The sequence below is a fragment of the Gallinula chloropus genome (assembly GCF_964237585.1).
Source record: "Gallinula chloropus genome assembly, chromosome: 23".
Taxonomy (NCBI): Eukaryota; Metazoa; Chordata; class Aves; order Gruiformes; family Rallidae; genus Gallinula; species Gallinula chloropus.
This window is the reverse complement of record NC_140108.1, coordinates 6,676,202-6,699,011: the sequence shown is the minus strand read 5'-3', so window position 1 is coordinate 6,699,011 and position 22,810 is coordinate 6,676,202. Positions and strand designations below refer to the sequence as shown.

The window sequence follows — 22,810 nt, the reverse complement described above, 5'->3', positions numbered from 1 at the left end:
CTCCTGTCAGTTAAACACACACAAAGATCAAAGTTTCCATTTCCCTTGTCTGCACACAAAGTGTGTTGGGTCACCAAGTCACCCAGCAATGTGGAACATCAGCAAAGAAAATGTTTTGGCTGGCAGGAAGCATTTGCTTTCCTTGTGAGTTTGTTTTAAAAGTTTGCAGAAAGAAACATCCCTTCAAAACAAACAGTGTCAGTGGAAGTGCTTTGCTCTCAGAGTGCTAAAAACAAAACACAGCATCACACAAGTAATATTTTGAGCTCAAATCAATTCACCGAGTTTGTAAACAGCTCCAGGTGGAGAGAAGTGATCTTTGTCATTCATCACTGCTAGCAGGAGAGGGATGTGTCTGAAGGGAAGCATCTGGCAGAGGAGGAGCCGCTCGCTGCTTTTGGAAAAACACCTTTCTGGGCAGCAAGGGATGCTGCTTCCTTGGGATGCTGCTTCCTTGGACCAGTCTGGCCCTTGCAAAGAAACCAAGGGAGAGCACGTGCTGCTTTTGTAACACAACAAACCAGGTGCTTCTCCAGCTCCTTTTCAGAGGGAACACTACACCCCTGCCTGCCACAGAACTCCCTCCTTCTCAAATGTCTCTTTGGAGAACTGGGTTAACCCCCACACCTTGTTAAATTGCTAGGTGCTGACAGCCAGCATCAGCAAGGGGAGATGCTGAACTTAGCCCAGCTGCAAGTGCAGCCAAGGAGGAGGTTCAGCCCTGTTGGAAGCAGGAGGTGACAGCCCAGGGATGCTCAGTGCTGCTCAGGTGCCACCACCACAGACACTGGTGTCAGCCTGGTGTTGTTTTGCCTGGGCTTCATCCAGGGTTTTTATTTTACAGCACTAGTTTGTATTTCTTTGCTCTCCTGTAACTTAAGCCTGTAACTGCCACCCTGGGTGTTTCTAGACAGAGCTAAGCCCATGCATCATACTATAGACAGGGGATTTCACCACATGCACACTTCAGGTGTGGCAGAGGGGTCTGGACCTTGTGGTTATGTTCTTCCTCATAGTTTATTTTGTATCTCTGATTTTTATCATCCGAGTTCTTCACTCAACCATTTTTCTTCCTGTCTGAGTTCTCTTCCTTGTTTTTTGCTGAATTTTTCCCCCCTCCTTTTTTACCTTCAGCTTTCCTTAGCAGACTCCAGCACTGCAGCTGCTATGGCTTTATTCCTCCTTCTTACCCTCCTCCACACCCTGCACTTCTGCTCTCTGTGACTGTGCCTGTCCGTGGAGCACAAACTGCATGCAGAACCTGGCCAAGCTGTTGGCACTTCAGTCCCTCCTGGGCAGAAAAGAGGGAAAACAAAGGGGTGTATCCCCTCTGGCTGCAGGACAGCCTGAGCACCACCAGCACAGCAGCCCTGGCAGTCAGAGGCAGGGAGAGGCACAGCGTTCCCGTGTGCTCGGAGAGGAGCAGGGTTCTTGTGTCTTATTCTCACACCCACCCACAGCTCCTATCTACAAGGAAATCGCTTCACCCAGCAATACAAAGAGAACAGTAATAAAAGCTTTCCAAGGGAGTGGAGGGACTAAGCTGATGCCTGGCACAGTTCTTTAAATCCTGCTGTGAAAGGGAGCACGAGGCCACAGCCTGAGATGCTGCTGCAGGGCAGGCAGGGCTGGCTGCCTGCCCAGCAGAGATCCTTTCTCCCTGCATCCACCATCCACCCTCCTTCCTGTCTCCTTGCAGCCTGCACAGCAGCAGGAAAGCCAAATATACTCCTCCCAGTGGGAGAACACACAGCAGCTGAGCTCCCTTCATCTGCTGGTCCTGGTCCTTCGTGCTGTTGTGGGGCTTCTCCCCTCAGCTGCCCGCTGAGCAGCCCCCGGCCGCGGGCGAAGCTGTTTCCACCAGCCTTTCTGCCTGGGAAGGAGCAGGCGGGCGATGACAAAGCGCTGCAGTCAGTGAAGTCCCTTCAAAGAAAAATGGCTCTCCCACAGCTTCTGCCTCTCCAGAGACACAGGAACGTGGCCTGGCTTAGCCAAGGTCCCATCCCAGGGACATCAGAGGGCAGAGCAGCCCAGGGCGAGTAGAGTGTGTGTCACAGGCTCCCCTGGGATGGTCGTGCTGGATGCACACAATGAGGCAGTGATGGGTTTGTGCCCGGGATAAGCAAGCAGGGGGGGGAAAACCCAAACCACTGGGTGTAAAATTGTTCTTAACCACTTCAGAGGCAGTAAAATCTCCCACCTATAGCAAGCCTCAAGATTTCACTGAGCTGAGCACTTCCCACAAGGAACAGGGTCAGTCTGCTATCAGCTGTAGTTTTGTTTCATCAACTCTGAGCAAAAAATAACCATTCTAACATGTTGGAATGACACAAAAACCAGGGAAGAAAGGTGACTGGGGACACACAGAGCAATGCAGCTCATCACCCCAACCAGCATTGTGATATCTGAGGTCAGTCACTGTGCTCCTGGGCCAGAGCTGCCTTCAGGAGGCAGGAGAGCTCCAGGCAGCACCAGGCTGAACAGGCAGGTTGAAGTGCTCCTACATCTGACACTGTTCCTGCTGCTGGAAGCTGGAGTCCAGTTTTGGTACCCACAGTACTAGAAAATGAGCGAGCTCTATGGGTGGTTCAAAGTAACCAATGGGTTGGAAAACGCCTCACAGTGCCAGCTTCAGCTTCTGAGGGTAAAGTTATGAACGACATGCTCATGCCCTACCAGGGGCTGATGTCTAGTGAGAGAAAGCCAGATAGCAGCAAATCATTTCTCATTGATTACAGAGGGACAGTGACATTCCTTTTTGGCCAGAACAGGCTCTGAGACAGGCCTTGTACAGGCCCTAAAAGCCAAGAGATGAATACAAAGAGCAGGCTGAGCTACAAAGCAGGAAAGTTACCTTTACAAGCCCAGAAATGGAGCCAACGGGTAATGGGAGATCTTTCCCTCTCCAGCCCTTTGCATCACTCCATTATACACCCTGTTACCTGAATAGCTCCCGAAAGTGCCACCTGCCTCTCCTCTCCGCTCATCAGTCATCTCTTCTGCCTGCTTCTCACTTCAGATCCGCTTTTAAGGCTGCCTGCTATTCTCAGAATAGCCTCCCAGTTCGTGTTTGCTAAGCTGATGCCTCCTTCTGCTCCAAAGAGTGCCATCCCTGCAAATTATTACAGTAATAAAGCCACTGGCTGTGCTGCATTTGCACTCTGTTATAAAGCACAGCTCTGCGAGCAGGAGCTCCGCGGGGACGGTGCGGAGAGGTGAGGAGCTATGCAGCAGGATTCAAGCCCTGATTAAGGAGCAGACACATCTCTCCCCCTCTCCAGCACCACAGGTTTAGGTCTTGATTTTCAGCCATCAAACCGTGTTCCCCATTCACTTATCCCCCCCTCACTCCAAACACACACACAGAGTTACCAAATCATTTCAATTCTAACACGTTTTGAATTCTTACCTACAAACCAGAGCTCCACGTTCCAGCACTTACCCATTCCAGGCTCTTTTCTTCCTTTGCAAGTTACTCCTTTCAATGCTCCAGCCTCATTAGGTAGAGCCTGAATCCTCTGCAGCTGGAAGCACCTTGCTGATCTGGTCCAAATGTTCTCTGAGATTTAACTTGAAAGCTTTTTCTAGCTCTGGTTTGATGGGACAGGTGAGCACAGCATCTGACAGGGGGATTGATTTCCTGGTGTAGGAAGGAGCAGGCAGTTCAGCAGCATCTGACTTCAGCTTTTGACTTTAGAGCCCAGGAGATGTTCCTCTAGCCCTGCCACTGAGCAGGCCATTTCCTGGCTATTTTAAGAGATGATGCATCTGGTAATTGTGTCTGTAACAGTTCTCCATCATGTACTGACAACAAGGTGTGCAGGGTAATTAATTAATGCCTGGGCTTCATTTGCAGCCTCATTAACCAGCCAAAAGCAGGCAGCTCTTTTGGCAGAGCTGGGACCAAACTCTTCACAGGATCCCAGCAGAGCACTAGGTCACTGTTCCCCTGGGTTGAAGCCACAACTCCCATCAGTCCCTTCAGCACAGCTGTGCCACCAGTGAGGCATTTGGCCCTTTACAGCAGCCAGGGACCTGATTTCGGCTTCTGGTGCTTATTAAGAGCAAAGCAGCAGAGGGAAATGCAGAGGCCCAGGTAAGGTGGGGTGGGAGTTTGGACTTCTCCAAAGCACCAGGTGGGAAGCAGCCACAGCACTGCTCCCTGACACCCTGCTGCTGGAGAGCTTTCCCAGCAATTCTGCATGTATTACAAGCTTGCCTCCTTGACAGAAGAGGGGGAAAAAAAATCCCTTGATAGGATTTGTGTGTAATTAGCTGGTTTATTCATTTAACAGGTCTAATTCAGAGATCAGCTGTGTGTGAAAAGTGCACTGGGTTTCAAATCTGCACAGAGCACAACCAGCTTAGACCCATGCCTTATTCAAAGGACAAATTTGTGTGAGAAGAGGCTTGTACCATGTGCTGAGCTCAGGCTGGGAAATTTGGTATTTATAGCAAAGCTCTCTTTAAGAAGGGCTTGACAGAGGAGATAAATCTCTTCAGAAGAAACAGTTGCCAACTGCCCAACAAAGGGATGTTTTCATGGCAGCAGCACAGCCTTTGTCTCAGCAGGCAGCTGTGTCTGCACTTGCTTTGACTCCCTCTGCTGAAGGGCTGGGGAAGCCTAGACTGGGGTTGGGGTCTGCACCCAAGGGACCCTGGCCCAGGCTCACCTGAACATAGCAGAGGACAGACCTAGACACAAACAGCTCCACAGCAGGTGACAGGAGCTCACTTCTTCCCTCCAAGACACAGGAGCTGTAGGACTGGGGGCTGCATCCCCTCAGGAGACAAGCTCAGCCTTTGCACAGGGCCCCAGGCAGCAGAAGCCACTGCACTGCGCAAGAGTTGGGTCATTTCCTCCTTCTGTGGGCTCAGCTCCAGTGAAGACACCAAAACCTCATCCTCTCCCATGAGGGGCACCCAGCACTCGGTGCTGCAGCCTCTCCAGCCTTTATACAACACAAGGTACTTGGGAAACACCAATAAGAGGAACCAGATAAAGAGCCCTGATCAATAGACACTGCAGAGGCCAAGCTCTCCCATCAACAGTCCTTTGTGCTCAGCCCTTCCACAGCCATTACTCATGCTAGTACCAGGCAGACCTCACATCTCCCAGCAGCTCTGACATCTGTTCTGGCACTGCTCCTCCCAGGGCAGCCCCAGAGCCCTTTTCCTAGGATGGCAGAGCCCTGGTGTACAGGTTGGTCTGGGGATATAAATCATCACCAGTCAGGATTTTACAGCTCAGTACTTCAGCTTTTTAAGTGGAACATGCTGGGTTTTTCCTCAAATTAGAGTTGAGGATGTTCTGCAAGATTCAGGGTTTTAGGTAAGTGATGACATACACCCTGCAGGCACCACAAGCTTTGAACACACTGCCCATCTCACCTATTTAAACCCAATGTAACACTGGCTGACAGCACCCCCTGGCAGCACACACAGCTCCCACAGCAGGGCACTGTTGTGCTCCTCTCAAATCTCCAGCCACAGGCGATTTAGATTTCTGGAACTGAAAGACCAGTAGGAGAGTCATGGAAATTAATCAGGAATTAGTATTTTCCTGAAAAATCCACCATTACAGAAAAAACTCCCCAAGCAACAACTGGCTTAAACCACCCCTCCCTTCACTGTGCAGTGATTTGCTGTATTCTGCAGGGTGAGTGCTCTGCTTTGCTCCCCATTCCCCACTCAGAAGGGGCTGCTCTGGAAACAACTGCACAGGGCACTGGAACAGCCCTGTGACAGAGCCACTCAGCCTCCTGCCAAAGCCCAGCAAGAAGGAATTCTTCCTCCTCATCTCCACACACACATAAGCACTGACTGAGGATGAGCCACACGCTCAGCTGCCTTTCCCTCCCAGGCAAACCAGCAGAGCTGCAACCTCAACAAAACAAAGGAGGTTGGAAACACCAATATTTGCTCACAAGCCTGTTGTTTACAGCCATCTGCTCTGGCACAGCTGGAAACCCCCTGAAGTCTTTTCTTCCCCCACATGAAATATGGTACCTAGAAGCTAACAGGGTAAAAACTGAAGCACAGCTATCAGATCAGCTTTCAATTACACCTCGTATTAGAGTGCTGTTGAAGCACAAAGGTTCAGTAACAGTTCTGTTCTACAACTCCTGGGGAGCTCCATCTCCTCACAGCAACAGATCAAAAGTGAGGTTACAAATTCCCTTCCAACACAGCTAATGTTGTGCCAACCTCTTGCTAAAAGCCAAGGCTGGTGCTGTGTTTTTGCAGTAGTGCTGTGACAAGACCAACAAGCAGACATTGTGAGAAAGGTTAACCAGAGCACTTGTCAGGATACACCTCATCTTTGAGGAGAGGACAGACCTTTTGAGCTCCTCGTCTTCCCCTGCAGGATCACAACCAATCTGGGGGTTCAAAACTTCTTCTTGGTCTCCCTTCCAAATGACCAGACAATCTTTGGAGTCCACCTCAATAGCAGGCACACACAGTCAGCTGTTTGTCACAAAGCAATTTAAGCCCACTCCATGGCCAGTGACACCAGTCCAGCTCTTTTTCCCTGCAGAACAGCATGTGATGGTGCAGAGGCAGCACACCCACTCTTCACCCTCCCCAAGTCACCCCAAGCCACACGCTGTTGGGTTGTTTGATGCTTTTATTTCTCACATGAAAAACACTACTATTTGTGTTTGCAGGTACCTCTTGCTGCACTGCGAGTCACACAGCTCCAAACACTGAAGATGAGACAGGCAGAGAAAGGGATTAAGGTGTTTATGCCCAGAGTCACATGGCCATGGTCCTGGAGGGTGTTTAATACACAGAGCCCCCGCAAGGACTGTTCTACAAAAGCAGTAGAGCATTACAAGTAACAGAGTTGGTGAAAACACTAGGTGAAGGAATCATCTAGAGGGAAGAGGACCTGCAAACTGGTCTTTTTCCTTCAGCTGCCCTTATCTTTCTAGTACAGGTACTGGTGATCTAAGCTGACTAGCACATTAAGCCAGAGCAGGCGTTGGCTGGTCCACACGGCTTAGTTGACACGAGGGTTCCTGAAGTTCCTCCCAGCAAAGCGAGCCTTGCTGCCCAGCTCCTCTTCAATTCTGAGGGGAAGGGAAGAGAGCTGGTGTGAGCATGCAGCACACAACTCCTGCACTTACCACAGCTGCTGGCCTTGTGCTGTACCACCTCATCTAACTGGTACTGAAGATACTACCAGAATCACAAGTTGGTTCAGGCCAGCAACTCCAGTTAGATCCACATTTAACTGCACTGGTCAGGACCACCCAGCTCATGCAACTTCAAACGTTTTAAATGCTTGTCTGAGGGAACAGCATCAGGAAGACAGTGTCTCATGTATCACAGGATGCTTTGCATGATGCTCCCCCATCACCTAATGGACATTACCCGTCCAATTCATCATTAGCCTCCTGCCTGCTCTGCAAGCACAGCACCAGCCAAAAGCACCTCTGCAGCTTAAGGACAAAAAACAACACTGGCAGAGTGGTTCAGAGATGAAGACAAAGCTGTGCCCTGAACCCATCAGTAGAGCATCCATTCTGTGTCAGGCTTAGCCCTCAACTCATCCCCCACTCCAGAGTCTCACCTCAGCAGCTGGTTGTACTTGGCTAGACGCTCAGATCGGCAAGGGGCACCAGTTTTGATCTGGAAGACCAATCAGGAGGTTAGTCAAGAGCCACAGCAGAAATAAGGCCACAGACACCACTGCATAACTGTGTTACTCTGTTCAGAGTAGTAAGCATAATGACAAGCTTCATGTCAGCATAAGGCTCTAACATCTGTATGCTCAAATAGGACAGGGCTTGGGAGCAGTAGAGGCTGTTCACTTGCCAACAGCTTCAGTATCAGGAAATCCTGATACCCCCATGGGAGTCACCTAGCATTTCTTTAAATTGGTGGTTAAAGGTCAGTTGACACAAGATAACATGTTCCCACATCACACTCCCATTAGACAAATCAGTGTCCTACACACAGGAACAGCCATCTGCATGTCTCCAGTCAGAGCAGACCCCATCTGCTGCACAGTATGGCTTCATCACCATATCACCTCATCAAGCAACAAGGTAAACTACAGCAGCTACAGGTACCAACCTGACCAGTGCAGAGACCAACCACCAGATCAGCAATGAAGGTATCTTCTGTTTCTCCAGAACGATGACTCACCATCACACCCCAGCCATTGGACTGGGCAAGCTTGCAGCTAGAAGATAAACCAGACAGTGTCACACTGTGCCCATGTGCTCAGCAGCCTTTGCTCCAGTGGCAGGCACATCCTGCCTTGGCAGGACAGAACTGCCCTTAGGTACACATCAGAGTTATGACCGTGTGACAACACAGTGATGATGTGCTGCTTTTACACATTGCTTCGACCCAGCAAAGTTATTTTAAGTGCCTAAATGACTTCAAGGCCACACAAAGGTACAGGTTTACTTGCCAGTATCCTCCACAGGTTAATAACTTTTCTCCCTTCACAGATACCCATCAGCAGATTTCTATTCCACCAGCTCTGGTCTGTATGTTGACCTCCCCCAACTAAGACAATCCCCCCTCCCAGCCACAGCCAAGAGGGGAACACTTACGCTTGCAGGGACTCTGTCACAGAGCCAATCTGGTTGACCTTAAGCAGGAGGCAGTTGCAGGATTTCTCCTCCACAGCCTTGGCAATGCGCTTTGGATTGGTCACAGTCAGATCATCACCAACCACCTGGATGCCAACACTGCCAGTGAACTTCTTCCAGGCAGCCCAGTCATCCTGGTCAAACGGGTCTTCAATGGACACCACTGTAGAGGGATACAAAGAGCTTTAAGATAACGCCACCCTCAAAGGTCTTGTTTGAAAGCAGTGGCACTGAAGTGCTGCTGCCAAGTACCATTTGCTCTGCTCTTTCCCAACTCCTTCCTTCAGCAATCAACCCCTATTCACCACTACTAGTGTGCTTTTTCTTGATGAAGAACTTACAGGGGTAGTTCTTGACAAAGCCCTTGTACAGGTCAGCCAGCTGATCAGGAGTAATGTATCTGCTGGGATCATCAGGGGATTTGAAGTCCAGGTCATACTTTCCATCACGGTAGAACTCTGAGGCAGCCACATCCATGCCAATGACAACCTTCTCAGTATAGCCAGCCTTGCTGATGGCAGTCTTCAGCAACTCCAGAGCTGAAACACAGTAAAGCATTTCTAAGTTCCCAAACACCTTACCTCAAAAGCTATTCATTTACCAGCAACAGAACATTCACTTGGGTAAGAATTTACATTATGCCCTTGGAAAGCCAAAAAACTGCACTGAAAACATTCTTAAACTCTCTCACTTCTGAACTGACTGGAACAAGATACTACTTTAATACTGCTTTTAGCTTGTAATACTCTTGAGACACCATTATGGGATTCGTAATCTCTTCAGGCAGGACTACACATGCCAGCCCAGAAAGCTTAATGCTCCATGACACCACATCTGCTTCCAGCTTTGTGCGTGTGGCAGGAAGAAGTGCACTTAATCCCTTCTAGCTCCAGACCAGGTGCTGACCATGGAAGTGGGTAGCAGCCAAACCCTGGCAGGCAATGTGATGTACAGCCTCCTTCTGCACCAGGAACCCTCTCCTTAACATCTGCCAGCTCTCCACTTGCATGCACAGGAGGGAATGGAACAGCTCAGGAGCAGCCTCTGGATACGACCTGCTACACTTCCCTGGCTGGCAGAGCTCAAAGGAGGAAATGAATGGTCATGACCAGTTAGACTCTCCCTGTCACTCCTGACTCAAAGGCAAGCAGCTGGGTCAGAGAGACTAGTTACAGCAGGAAGCTTAGATAAAGTGGGGTTTTATTGGGTTGCAGTTTATGAGGAATTTTTAGGTGCTCATGCAGTACAAACTGCAGAAGCAACTGCTGCCAGCAACACAAATTCCTTGGACTGTAATCGTGATTCAAGGTCACCTTCACTGACACCTGCTTATGTACACGCCTAGCAAGAGCTGCACAGGATTCAAGCACCTCCATTCCTGGTGCTGGCATAGTATGTCCAGTGCCCAGCACTGCAGTTCAGAGGCCACCTTCAATAATAATGTAACTAACAGCTTGGAAGTAACAAGTAACTTGGAGTTCCAGTATTCTGCTGACTTACCAGCAGCTTCATTTCTGCAAGAGGGGCAGAAAACCAGCTCTTCTGGTACAGCTTTTGTAGGATCAAGTGTTTTCCTTTCCAAAAGGACAAACTGCCTCCCTCCCCCACAGGCTTCTGAACAGAATTGTTTGGCTGCAGAAGCAGCAAAACCTTCAGCTTCCCAGGCAAGCCTTCACACACTCCCACTCATCACCAGGCATAGTTCAAACTGTTTTCTTCCTTGGTTAGCATTAAAAACAACTCCACTCAACTTTGACTACCGACTTCTGTGAAACCTGGAATGTACAGACACCCCCTTCCACCTGCAGTGGTGTGGGAATAAGATTCCCTTACACTGCTACAGGAAAGAAACAGTAATGAGGCCTTGAAGTCAAAGCTGTGCTGTCAAGCTGTATAAGGTTATGTATAAACAACTAGCTCTGTGGTCCTAGACTGCACCACACCAGTATAACATCCTGGAAAGTTTGTCAGGATAGAAGTGAAGAAACAGCAGGAAGTCCTACAGCCTACTGATCTTGTTTTCCATTGATACTGGACAGATACCAGCTTCAGCTCAACTGACTGTTAAGAGATTAAGTGTAGGAGGTGGCATATTCTTACCTTCTTTGTTTTCCAGGATGTTGGGAGCAAAGCCACCCTCGTCACCCACATTGGTTGCATCCTTGCCATACTTCTCCTTGATGACATTCTTGAGATTGTGATAGACCTCTGCACCAATGCGCATTGCCTCCTTGAAGCTGTCAGCACCCACAGGGAGGATCATGAACTCCTGCATAGCCAGCTTATTGCCAGCATGGGAGCCACCATTGATCACATTGAAAGCCTTGGAGTAACCAGAAAGAAAAGTCAAGTTAGAATGTTTTAGGGAAAATGGGTAACAGCATTTGTGTTAACTAGAAAACTTGATCCAAGGCCTCATGAAGCACTTGGTCAGATCAAGTCTTCACCAAGCCCCATCAGGACACTTACAGGAACTGGAAGAATGACTTCCGCATTTCCAGCAAGGTCAGCAATGTGACGGTACAGTGGGACTCCCTTCTCAGCAGCACCAGCTTTGCATACAGCCAGAGACACCCCCAGGATGGCATTGGCACCAAATTTAGCTGCAACAGGAAGAAATTGTTTACTGAAGTGCTACATCTTCGCATAAGGACCCAGCAATACCAGCACCATGGTCTTGGTTATGGCAGATGCCCAGTCTTCATCTTTTCATGCATCACTGCAAGACAAAGCCCACTTACATTTGTTCTCTGATCCATCCATTTCCAGCATCAGTTTGTCAATCTTCTCTTGCTCCACAACGTTGACATTCTGCAGAGAGAAGCAAAGCAAGCACTGCTTGACACCAAACATGGCTCTATAAACTCTCACCTACCCACTGCACTTTCATCTCCCTGACAGGCACCAAGAAGTGCTAAAGGACAACTACCACTGGCTGAATGGACTAGCTCTTGTCATCACCACACAGCAGCTCCTCTGGCCATCTCCAGCCAACCATGACTGACAGATAAGATAGACATATCACAAGCTTGTTTTGCTATTCACATTCAGGGCTGTAAGTCTATCATTCTCCTTGACTTCCTGACATTTGCACTACTACCTGCCTGGCACAGGAGAAAGCTCCAGTTCATGTCACCTGTCCCTTTACTACAAGCTCAAGGACAAACAGATTGCACACAACATACACCCATTTGCAACTTATTACACAGTGTCTGGAATTATCACTAAGAACATGCAATCATTTTATGCATTACTACTGAATTTTGCACCATTCTTTCTGCTAGGGCTTAGCACTCACAGAGTAATCTCAGTCAAGCAGACTTTACTCAGATTCCCTTCCAAATTAGCCAGCTTGAATAAAACCCACTCCCTCCCCATCATTCAGCCACCGTTTTTGAGAATAAAGCAGCTTGTATCTTAACTGCACAACACTCAGGTTCCCAGGTGCTTAAATATTGCTGCACACAACAACACTTTGCTGCTAGAGATGGTTTTGATTAAGTGTTAGATATGCAGTAAGTAAAGCTTATTACTGTAGGTCAGTTTGTTCACGTGCACCCCAATACCCCCCCATGTAATACAGTTCCCACAACTGTCTCTAGGGAGACAACCCACCAGTCTGGGTGCACTGGACTGGCATTAACTGGTGTTAGCAGAAGACAGATAGCTCCTACCTTGCTAATCAGTGCAGGTGCAATTGTTTTATTGACGTGCTCAACAGCTTTTGAAACACCTGGAGGGAACAAGCAAATCAGACACTGGTCAACCACACTGGCTTTGCAGGCATTAGTAGGTGATCTCAAAGAGTAAACTCAAGAATACCACCTCATGCTACACAAACCCCAATCCAACCTGAGCTTACAGCTACATCTGAACACTTACAGAGGTCATGTCAATTGAATGGAAGTCGCATGAAGTAAGCATCATCTAGGAATGCCTGCTGCAATGTTAGTTTGCAAGACCATGCACTGGAGAAAGTCATCCAAGTGACAAGGTTGCAGTGAAAGCACATCCATTACCTGTGTACACAATGCTGTCCCCAGGAACTCGTTAACATATTTAACAGCTCTGGATACACCTGACAGAAGCGAAATGGACAAGAGAATCAAGGAAGAGATGAAGACTCACAGCCAAAACCAAAGCCAGTCATGCAAGAGAAAGAAAAGGACACAGAGGTAAACAGATCTACAAGTTAGCAAGTGTCTGATGCTGAGCAGCAGAGCAGAAACAGAGGGTTCCAAAGGTGGAAGAAACTGCAGTCAGCAAGACTGTATTTGGTCTTTCCACACAGGTTTCTGTACTATTGCAAACCCCACTGTGGACCCAAATCTCAACTGGCTGAATGACAGCATTTAGAGAGGTTTTAGGATAGGCTACTCCTACCCATTCATAGAATGGGTGAGTGAGGGGAAGAGAAAGATTTCCTCAGAAGTTCAGCATGCAGCAGCTCAGGCATTTCACTATCTGCTATGGTTCTGTACACTAAGGTACCACCACAGCACACGTTTTACACTTGATTCAACATCCCAGTACCTGGCTGGATGCAAGCACAGAAATTGTCTGCTCTTGCTTCAGACAGGGATCAAAGCATGAAGACAGCACCATCCTTTTAATCTGTGTAGCCCATCACTGTGTAAAACAGCAGTTCTAGCATGAACTTGCTTCTTCACCATAAGCAGATACCATCATACCACAGCTATCTGTATTAGCCTAAGGAACAGCATCATCCCTGCGCAGTGTTCACAGACTTACAACCACCTCAGCCTCAGAGCTGGTGAACGGTAGGTAATTAATTGCACCCTGAATCACACTGCCTTTTAAATGGCTTTAGTCTGGAGATTTATATCACAGAAGAACTACCAGCTATCTGCAACTCACCCCATTTGGAGATGTTTTTCATAACTCATGTTATTCCCCAGCTGACAAAAACCTTCAGCTGAAGTAGCCTGTTGTAGAGCTAGACTACCCCCTAATTAGTCCCAGGAAGAACAGTCTGTAAGATCACATTTAATGAGTCTAAGCACACACACATTTAGAACAGAGGTAAGTACACATTTACTCTTCTCAAGGAAAAAAAGACCACAGTAAACAGCATAAGCTCTTCAGCTCTTTGGGATACTCAGTCACCCAGGAGTTTATTCTGTGTTGAAGCAGTACCAACCATAAATCTTCTCAGACAAGCTTCTCCAAGTTCAATTCAGTAGTTACCCATTCTAACCAGTCTTCCTTAATAGGCACACATATTTCAGCTTCCTTTCAGCTGACTGGCAGGAAAGTTTCAAGGCAAGTAGTTCTCTCTTCCAGCCAAAACTTAAAATGACTGCACACACTCAGAAGGCACAGCCAATGCTTTTACAGCAGCAGGCTAAAAAGCAGTCCAAGTCCTGACTGTTGAAGCTCTCAGAGCAGTCATAAGAATTACCGTTAGGGTGTTTATTAGGGTAATGAAATCTTGTAGGTGGCTATTAATTTCCCCCCTACTTGTTACCAAGCCAGTCTGGTGACTGTTTAGTTTCCTTTCAGAACATACAACTGGTCCCTAGACAAACTAACACCCTGGCTACCTGTAACGAAGGACAAAGAGGCTTCAGCTATTATGGAGTCCAAAATAAAGCATCTTCCACAATTATCAGCATAAAGTTGCACATTAGCCATGGTCAGCCATTGTCATAAGCCTCAGTTCCAGGATTCTAAGGAGCCTACAGTGCCAAAGCACATACATTTAACAGTTCCTTGAAATCTGGTCTATGAATAGATCTTGTGACTGGCTGCAGTATTGCCAACCCTTTTGCAGCAGGTAGCTTAGATGTTCTTACGACACTACTAAAATCACTCTGAACTCTTACATGCACCAACACGCAGGGGAACAGGGATGGTATAACAAAATATGTTTGGGCATTCTGTACTAGAGACTTTATCACCTAGCTGGCATGCCTGAGTTCCACAAACCTACCTAGGGAAGTACAGTGATGTCCAGCATTATGTAGCTGTACTCTCTACACTGTCCCCTGGAAAACCCAGCAGCCTGTGCTTTACCTCTGCCCCTGCCCCAAACCCCTATGTGGTACACACTGCTTTTGCTTCACTGCCATGCCTTGTACAGAATAGAGAGAGCAGTGAAGGAGCCCATGTGTCCTCTGCTGCAAACTGGCATAAACATATGCAGCAACACTGCCACTGTAAGAGCCCAAGCTGGGTTCTGAAATGCAGGTTTACCTTTGCCCATGTAGCGTGTTTTGTCATTGTCACGAAGCTCCAGAGCTTCATAGATTCCAGTTGATGCACCGCTGGGAACAGCGGCTCTGAACAGACCTGTTACAACAGAAAAAGGATGGTCTTAGCACATTCAAACCCACAAAACATTCCCCACCCATACACCATCCCAACCTACCACATAATTCCAACCCTGGAGATAGGTTAAGTAATCTCTAACCACACCTCTGCTCATTTATATGGTGATCCAGAGAGAAGTGGCTGCTTCTTTCCAGTGCCACCAGTTCATCAGTGTCCCACTCATACTGAACCAACACCAAGGTGACTCACTTATTCTCTTCCACTGTGCATTTCAAGTGTTTAAATTAAGAAAGTCATCCATTGCCCTTCCAGAAAAGGTAGCTTTGTTCACTGGATCTACTTTTGATCTCAGTCTGGCAGGCAAGCTCTTAAATTCTTCTAAGATATAGCATACCAGGGAAAATTAGGAGGTCACTGTTGTTAAAAGGAATTCTGAACTCCTGTGGTAACAGCATAACCACCCAGACAGTTCATTCTTCCAGCCAAGGATGCTGAACTTTATGGGTAAATCAGTACAGTGGAGCCTGTTCTGCCTGTGGTTCAGGATGCCAACTTCAGGCTCCAGTCTTTTCCTTATCCCACTACAGCAAAGAGCTTAGTAGGGGCAATCTCATTAAATGACCACATTAATCTTTTGAGGCAGAAAGATCAGCTATTTAGTTAGTGTATTACAGCTATTGTGTTTGCTCATTCCACCAAACCAAACTGGTATGTATTTGCACAATGCCTTTGTCAGATCCCATCAGATATGGGATGAACAAGAAACAAACCAAGGGAAAGTCCTCCAATTAAAAATATAAGACGTGAAAACCCAATTAGACAAGTTGTTTAGTCATGCCTGAGTGCTTACAGAGAAGCAGCCATTACCCAAGATTCAGCTCTGCAGCTGCAGATGACTGCTAGACAAATCAAGGATTAAACTTCAAGTGGAGTCACACAGACCTTAGAGAACACTGAAAACCAAGACCATTAGCAGCTGCTCAAGGACAGGAAGGAAGGCCTTGTTAACTCTTCATTTGCAACTGCTACCCAGGCTTATACTCAGGGCAAGGGGAGGAGGATAGGTTTGGGTTAACACATGCACAATTAAGACTAAAAAAGCAGCACAACAAGAAATCCATCACTGTCCAGGTCAGTATCTTGAGCCCTGCAAATTCATCCCAGTAGAAGGAGATAAGTATTTTTCCTGCAAGTCCCACAGAGGCTCAGCAACATGTTATACACAGGGAGGAAAAAGCAAGCACTACTCCACTGATAGAATAGGACAGTCTGTACACTTTTGACTGTCTCTTTAGTTCTCCCAGATACAAGGAGGAACATACACCTACAGGTAAAGGACTCACCTTTGTTGGTATAGAGATCTACTTCAACAGTGGGATTCCCACGGGAGTCAAAGATTTCACGGGCATGGATCTTGAGAATGGACATCTTTAATACCTGAAAAACAGAGTTTAGCATTGGTCATTGAACTGGTTTGGGTCAGAATGACCTTTTCAAGCATCTAGTTCAATGCCCTTGTCATAGGCAGGTCATCTTTCACTAAGTCAGGCAGCTCCAAGCCCCATTCAGCTTGACTGTGAACACTTCAAGCGATCCACAATTTCTCTGGGCAACCTCTTATATCTTTTAGCACTTTCATCATAAAAAAAAATTTGTAGCACCAAGTTTCAGTGACAGTAATTAGATTACAGCTTTTGAGGTGCACAGGGGCTTCCACCTTCTCCTGTTTGTCACCCATTCTGCATGCATTGGTACAGAGGCACTTCAGCTGGGCTACCTACTCTGTCAGCTTCTTTAGAACAAGCCTGAACCCCTTTGAGAAAATTCACAATTGCTTCCCTGTTGGTTTCTAACATATCAGCATACCCTGGCTTTTGGTTACTCCACCTCTCTTCCACACTAAGTCTCATTTAAAGCTCTCCTTTTAAGTCTAGACAGCTTGCTGGCACAAGTGCTCTTGCTCTACTTGGTCAGGTGAATCCCATCAGCTCATAGAAGACTCACTTCTCAAAGGCTGATCCATAATCATAAAAGCCAAAGCCCTGAGCATTGCACCAGCTAGGCAGCCTGCCAATTGCCTGTTGAATTCATTTCCTCCTTCCTGAACCCCTTTTTCTGACTACCTACACTCCTGTTCCCTTAAAAACTGCCCCAAGGGACACAGTATCTTTTGATGCTTCTACACTACCTCCCTGTAGGATCATTACACCTTACACAGACTGCTAGGAGCACAGGATAGTCTGTACTGTTCACCAGGCTTGCTAATCTCTCAGTGATGCCACAAATTCAAGTTTGAAATTGCAACAAACACCTCTAGATAAAGCATCTGAATGGAAAAGGGGCTTCAGAGCCTCTTGGTAAGGAATCTTTAATTACTAATGTCTTACATGTTGGGGATTTTTTGTGGCATCAGTTTTAAGGCAGGTGTGGCTGGATCAATTTCACATGGTTTGTTTCTCCTGGATCTTGTCTATTAAATCACATGCTCTTCATTCCACAACCTGAGAGCATCATGTCTGCTGTACAGGTGCATTTCAGAGCACAGTGGAAGGTTCTTCCACACTAACTGGAGACAAGGGCCCAGTCTCTATCTCATGACATCCTTGCCTCAGTCAGCTCAATGCTGAATTCAAGCTTTCCTCCCCCTAGCACAGCATTAAAGCAGGGCTCAGCCTAGGACAGTGCACATATCCTCCTCCTGCTTGCACCCCTGGATACTGCACAGCCTGTTCAGCTCCTCTTCTAACACAGCTACTTGTTCAAAGACGTTTTCCCATGTATGCACCTGCAGATATAATATCCACTGCTGCCTTCATGTGCCAGACAGACTTCCAGGTAACTGAAGCTCCATGCAACCTAAGGTCTGGACAGCTATTCCAGTCCTTGGGAGGAGACACCAGCACAGATAAGCTGTAGTGCTCCTGTTCAGGTTTCAGCCACAGCCTTGCTGTTGCAGCAGGTGGACACTATTCCCTTTCAGCAGGACAGTTTCCCTGTAGCTCTTAAAGGAAAAACAAGTCCACTAATAAAGCTGTGAATCTTTTGGAAGATGTCATCCTTCTAATTCCCTGGACACCTCAAGCTTTTAGGTAGGCTTGTACAGCCACCAGGTGAATTTTGGTGACCATCAGTCACTTTATAAGCCTGCAGGTTAGCAGAGCAGGCAGCTGCCCAGTCACCAGCACACCCTTCCCACAAGAGCTGCCACACAAACTGCTCACACTGCTCCCAAAAGATCCCATTCCCTGTTTTCCATGCCCTAGTTGCTTGTGCTCTCTAGACACATCCAGCAGCTTAAATTGGCCACAGGCACAACTAGCATCAGCCAACTCTCACCCCTCTTATGAGACCTGCCAGCTGGTCCATCTCCCACACAGCCTATCAGTGCCACTGGTGCAAACTCCCCCACATCCCACCCCCCCTTCCCAGGGACCTCACAAGAGCCTCACATTCCTCTCATCACACAGCAAGTGCTGCTGCTGGCACCAGCTTGACATTTGTATCCTGCAGAACCATCTGTGGTCGTAACAAACCTTCACACTATTTCAACTGAGAAAACTTTTTTATACTTGATCAAAATTAAGAGCTGCACACTGAGAGGACAGAAATCTCAACCTAGGTAGGAAGAACAACATCAAACCAAAAGTCTTGTTTCCAGAGAGACTGAAGGGAACATAACCTCATCACCTAAGAGCTGCCAAGCAACCCTAATACAGGAAGTCTCTCACCAGTTAGAACTCTGATAAGAAGCTAAAGTGCAACAGTTCTTAGTATGCACAGCAGCTGTTCAGAGCCAAATGTAACCCATCTTGAAATAGAAACAGACAGGCACAGCTCTAATTAGGAACTTGCATTAATAGCTACACCCTAAATATTTACAGGAATAGATTTTCCTCTTAAAAGGAAGAAAAATCACCACAACCTTTTGAGTACTTTCTTCTCCCTCCCTTTTCATACATTATACACTTCTCCTTAAGAAAACCACAGCAAGGAATGTCTTACATAAGCTCAGCTACATTTTAAAAAATCAAGTTATACAAATGCCTGAAGCTCTTGACTGGCACCAAACCCAGCCCATCTGCAGAGAAGGAAGATCAGCCTCAGATGTAGAACCATCTGGAAGCTGCTTTTTGGCAAGCAAATATGGGTGGTAACCCTGTTTACAGAAATGGTCATGAATCTCTCCACAGTTACTGCAAAGTTCAGAAAGCAGGACCTTAGAAATACTGCTGCTTGTACAGTGTGTGTATGTGTGAGGAAGGTTGAAGGCATACACTCATTCTTGCCCTCCCCATTTTAAAAAAAGCAGCTATTTAGTTCATCCCATTGGCTTTAAAGTGTCCCTTCCAGTTCTGGCACTAAGGAGCATATTATATAAAGCAGCACAAAGATTTTTAGATATTGCCTGATTTACAGTAAGACAGATATGACTGCATAGTGCCACTGCTTAACTTTTATCAGGAAATGCATAAGCTAGAAATAAATCCCTGCAACTCTCCTCTTATCAGCCCCATCCATGCTAACACTTCTCTCTCTCTGCATGTGCACTGAGCAATGGCTAACAGGAAAAATCCCCATTTATCTGAAAAGGGCACCTGCTATGTCTTAAACTTTTCAGGCTTTGCAAGAAAACATGAGGTGCTTTATTCTTTGAAAGCACAGCCAGCTCTCAGGAAGTCCTGGTGCAATGCAAGGACTATTTGTTCACCTTCACAAAGAAGATGGCCCTTTAGGAATGCACCCCGCAGGAGCTTCCACTAGGAATGTCTGAAAGGTTTGACTTTATTCATGCATCCTCAACAAATCACCCTCTAGTAATCCCTCCCTTTTCTTTAGGGGGAGGCATTTCACAGCACTTTGCCATTCCAGAAATTCCTCACACCATTTTTTTCCCCCTACCTATTTGCAAACCCCCTCACTTCTGTGCTCAAGAAACATTTTTTCCCACTGAGCTATTCCTGGGTAAAGATCTGATGCTGTTTAGCTCATCACAAGCTGAGCATTACGTGTTCTGCCTCAGTCAGTTCAACTCGTCTAGAAAGGGAGAGTCAGTCCATGCAAAGGTCTAGCTGGAGAAATGCTAACGCAAGAGAGCTCCAGACCTTTGTACTCAGTGATGAGACTAGCCAAACACACAGAAACACCAGGGTGGTATTTAATGCATGCACGTACTATGATCTGCTGGCAAGGTCAGTGTCTCCCTTTCGGGGAAGAACCACAGGCACTAGTTTTCCTGACCTTCCCAGGAGCACGTATTATCTACTTCAAGGCTAAGTTACAGCCCAACATACCATTACCAGTTCTGAATACCAGCTTCACTATCGACTGCACTCCAAGAAATGATCACTTGCTATCTGATCCGGTGCTTTGCAGAGGGAATTCAGTACTCCCAACAATGCACACTACTGCAACTTAAAATAATTTTCAGGTATTCTGCTTACAGCCAACTTTATCACCAGAAGCTCTATTTGTGACCTATTTGGCAGCCACATTTATCTTAAGCTGGAGCTAAGACTGAGCAGCACAAGCATCTGAATGGAGATGAAAAACACCACGGTGAAATCTGGCCATAGAAAGAACTATCCTGGTTAGTGTCTTATTACAGAATTGCCATGCAGTTGCCAGTGAAAGTTTTACATGGCACTTGAAAGTCCTCAAAGACACCCAACTTTCACACAACCACCACTCTGAAAAAAGCTCATTAGACCTTTGGCCTCACAGCAGTAGACCCTAACCAGGCAATTCTACCACTGAAGCACTCCTAAAAACTGGACAAATATGGACCAAAGGCACCATCCTACTCTTTTGCATACCACAGCACTAATGCAGCTCTGTGCTCTGCAACATGATGCAATGAGTTTTAAATAATGCCTGGCAGGGAGAAGTCACAGGCATGCTGAGCCACTTTCACTCTCGTTCAGCGAGATGGAGGCCTGAAACTGCACTGCCTCGATCTGTGGGTTTGGATGAGCAAACTTCACTACTTCCTGGCAGGCTCAGAAAGTCATAGCCCTGCCCTGTGACTCAGCAGGCAAGTAACGGAACAGCAGACACACCAAGAGCCGCTCCGGCAGTGTTGCACGAGGTGAGCTGGGTCAGGGCATTTCCTCCCCCCCCCCCCCCCTCCCCTTTTAAGACTCAGAGATGCACATTAAGTCGCCAGGTACAGCTCCCCCCTAAAGCTACCTTGAGATAGCCAGCACTTAATAAACTCCCCTACAAGACTTAAGATAGGTGCACTGCAGCGCTGACATCAAGTTAAATATTTGAGACGCCAAGCTGAAGGACATCCACTGCCGCTAAAGAGGGGAAGGTCCAAATCACGACACACAATCCACGAGAAACTGTTAATGATTAAGAGAGAGAGGTTAAACCCTGCCTCTGAAGGAAGCCTTGACCCACCGCGCTGCACGGAAGGTTTTACCACCCACCCACACACCCACCCACCCACACACCCCCTCCCCGCGCACGCTGACGGGGCGACGGCCAGCGCGGGCCTCCCCCCGCCCCCGCGGTACCGCTGGCGGGCCGCGGGGCGAGCAGCAGGCCCACAGCGGCCAGCACCCGCCCGGAGACCGCCCAGGCCCGGCACGGCCTGCAGGCACGGCCGGCGCGGGCCCATCTCACGGGGGCGGCCGGAGCTCCGAAGCTGCCTCCGGGGTTCGGGAGAGGGAAAACCGCTGCCCCACCGCGCCCTCTCGCCTGACAGGGAATTGCGGAAAGGCTGAGGCGCCCCTCAGGCCCCCGCTGCTGCCGCCATACTCACCTTCGGCCCAGCAGCCCCGCAGCGCAGCACAGCTCTCCGCAACGCCTCACCTCTGACTGGGAAGAGGCGGCTGCGCGGACGCCAGGCTATAACCCACCCCATGCAGATGAGACGCCCGCCTCCTTCTCCCCATTGGCCAGCGCAGCCCCTCTCCAGCCTCCCATTGGTCGTACCGGCCCCTCGCCCCTCTCCCATTGGTTACCTCTCCCTCGCGCCAGAGGCGGGCTTGTGTGCGTGAGCTACGTGCCGCGGAGGACCGGGCCGCTCAGCCCTTCGCCTCGTGGAAAATCCCAGCGGGGGGGGGGGCGGAGGAAGGGGCGGGGCGGCTCCGCCCCGGCCGGGCTCGCGCGTGGAGAGCGGCGGCGGCGGCGGCTGGCGGCCCCGAGGGGTCTGGGTGCGTGGGGAGAGGGGGTCTGGGCTGGGGGTGCTCCCCCCGACCCCACCTTGTGTGGCGAGCCCTGGAAGCGGGGCCGTCCCCGGGGCTTTGGCGCAGAGGAGCGATCCCTTTGTGCGCGCAGGCGTTGCTGGGGTGCCTGTGCGGACCCCCTGAGGCACCACGCTCCGTGGGGGGGAAGAGGGGCGAGTCCAGCGCTGCTTCTCCCAGCCCCTGGCAGCCGAGCTTGGGCTGTGCAGAGACCCCACGGGCGCTGCCGTGTGCCGAGGTGGCATCGCCGCTTGCTGGGAAGAGGGGTACGGGGGGCACACAAACCGCCAAGGCTCAAGGGGGGGGGGGGGGGCTTTTTAAGCAGGAGGAAAAGGTGAATCACAAATACAATGAGTTTTTTACGTTGATTTTTAAGTGAGGAACTATTAATGTGTCCCGGGGTGGAGGAGGAGCGCTCGCTGGGTGGCTGATGGCACCCCAGAATCTGGCGTGCCAATGGGAATGAAAACTTCTCCAAGCGCTCTGCGTGGATCGGTAGGAGAGCACCCACTGCCCCGTGCCGTGCCTGAGCACTGGGTTGTGGCCAGGAACAGCGCTCGGTCAACGCCAGGCCTCAGAATTAAAGGCTTTGCCAAAATGGAGCAAAGCTCCTGAACCCCCCCCCCCGATACCTCTGGATGTTCTGTAAAGAAAAAACCCAACCAAACAACAAAACCCCACCAAATGATTCATTGATAATTATTTCGTGTGTTGTGC

The 22,810-nt window shown here is 48.5% G+C and overlaps 1 protein-coding gene across 2 annotated transcripts; it reads right to left on the bottom strand.

Moving 5' to 3' along the window:
• Positions 1–6,610: 6,610 nt before the first annotated feature.
• Positions 6,611–21,737, bottom strand: ENO1 (enolase 1). 2 transcript variants are annotated; one of them, XM_084274719.1, is made up of 12 exons: positions 21,670–21,737; positions 16,247–16,340; positions 14,826–14,921; positions 12,284–12,342; positions 11,351–11,420; positions 11,079–11,212; positions 10,710–10,932; positions 8,951–9,148; positions 8,571–8,772; positions 8,083–8,191; positions 7,577–7,635; positions 6,611–7,073 (listed from the first exon to the last, which is right to left on the bottom strand). In XM_084274719.1, the coding sequence occupies exons 2-12, from the start codon at positions 16,329–16,331 to the stop codon at positions 7,004–7,006; spliced, it is 1,305 nt and encodes a 434-aa protein (XP_084130845.1). In that variant the 5' UTR covers positions 16,332–16,340; positions 21,670–21,737; the 3' UTR covers positions 6,611–7,003. The 2 variants fall into 2 exon arrangements, with proteins under 2 accessions (XP_084130845.1, XP_084130846.1); XM_084274720.1 differs by lacking the exon at positions 12,284–12,342 and adding an exon at positions 12,629–12,687 and having other exon boundaries at positions 21,670–21,715.
• Positions 21,738–22,810: the final 1,073 nt, after the last annotated feature.

Bases quoted from the DNA above. Each gene is read 5' to 3' on its own strand.
- ENO1 (XM_084274719.1), bottom strand. From the start codon at position 16,331: ATGTCCATTCTCAAGATCCATGCCCGTGAAATCTTTGACTCCCGTGGG. The intron at 14,922-16,246 runs GTGAGTCCTTTA...CTGTTGTAACAG, and splicing joins AGATCTCTATACCAACAAAG to GTCTGTTCAGAGCCGCTGTT. The intron at 7,074-7,576 runs GTGAGACTCTGG...CCTTCCCCTCAG, and splicing joins AAGTACAACCAGCTGCTGAG to AATTGAAGAGGAGCTGGGCA.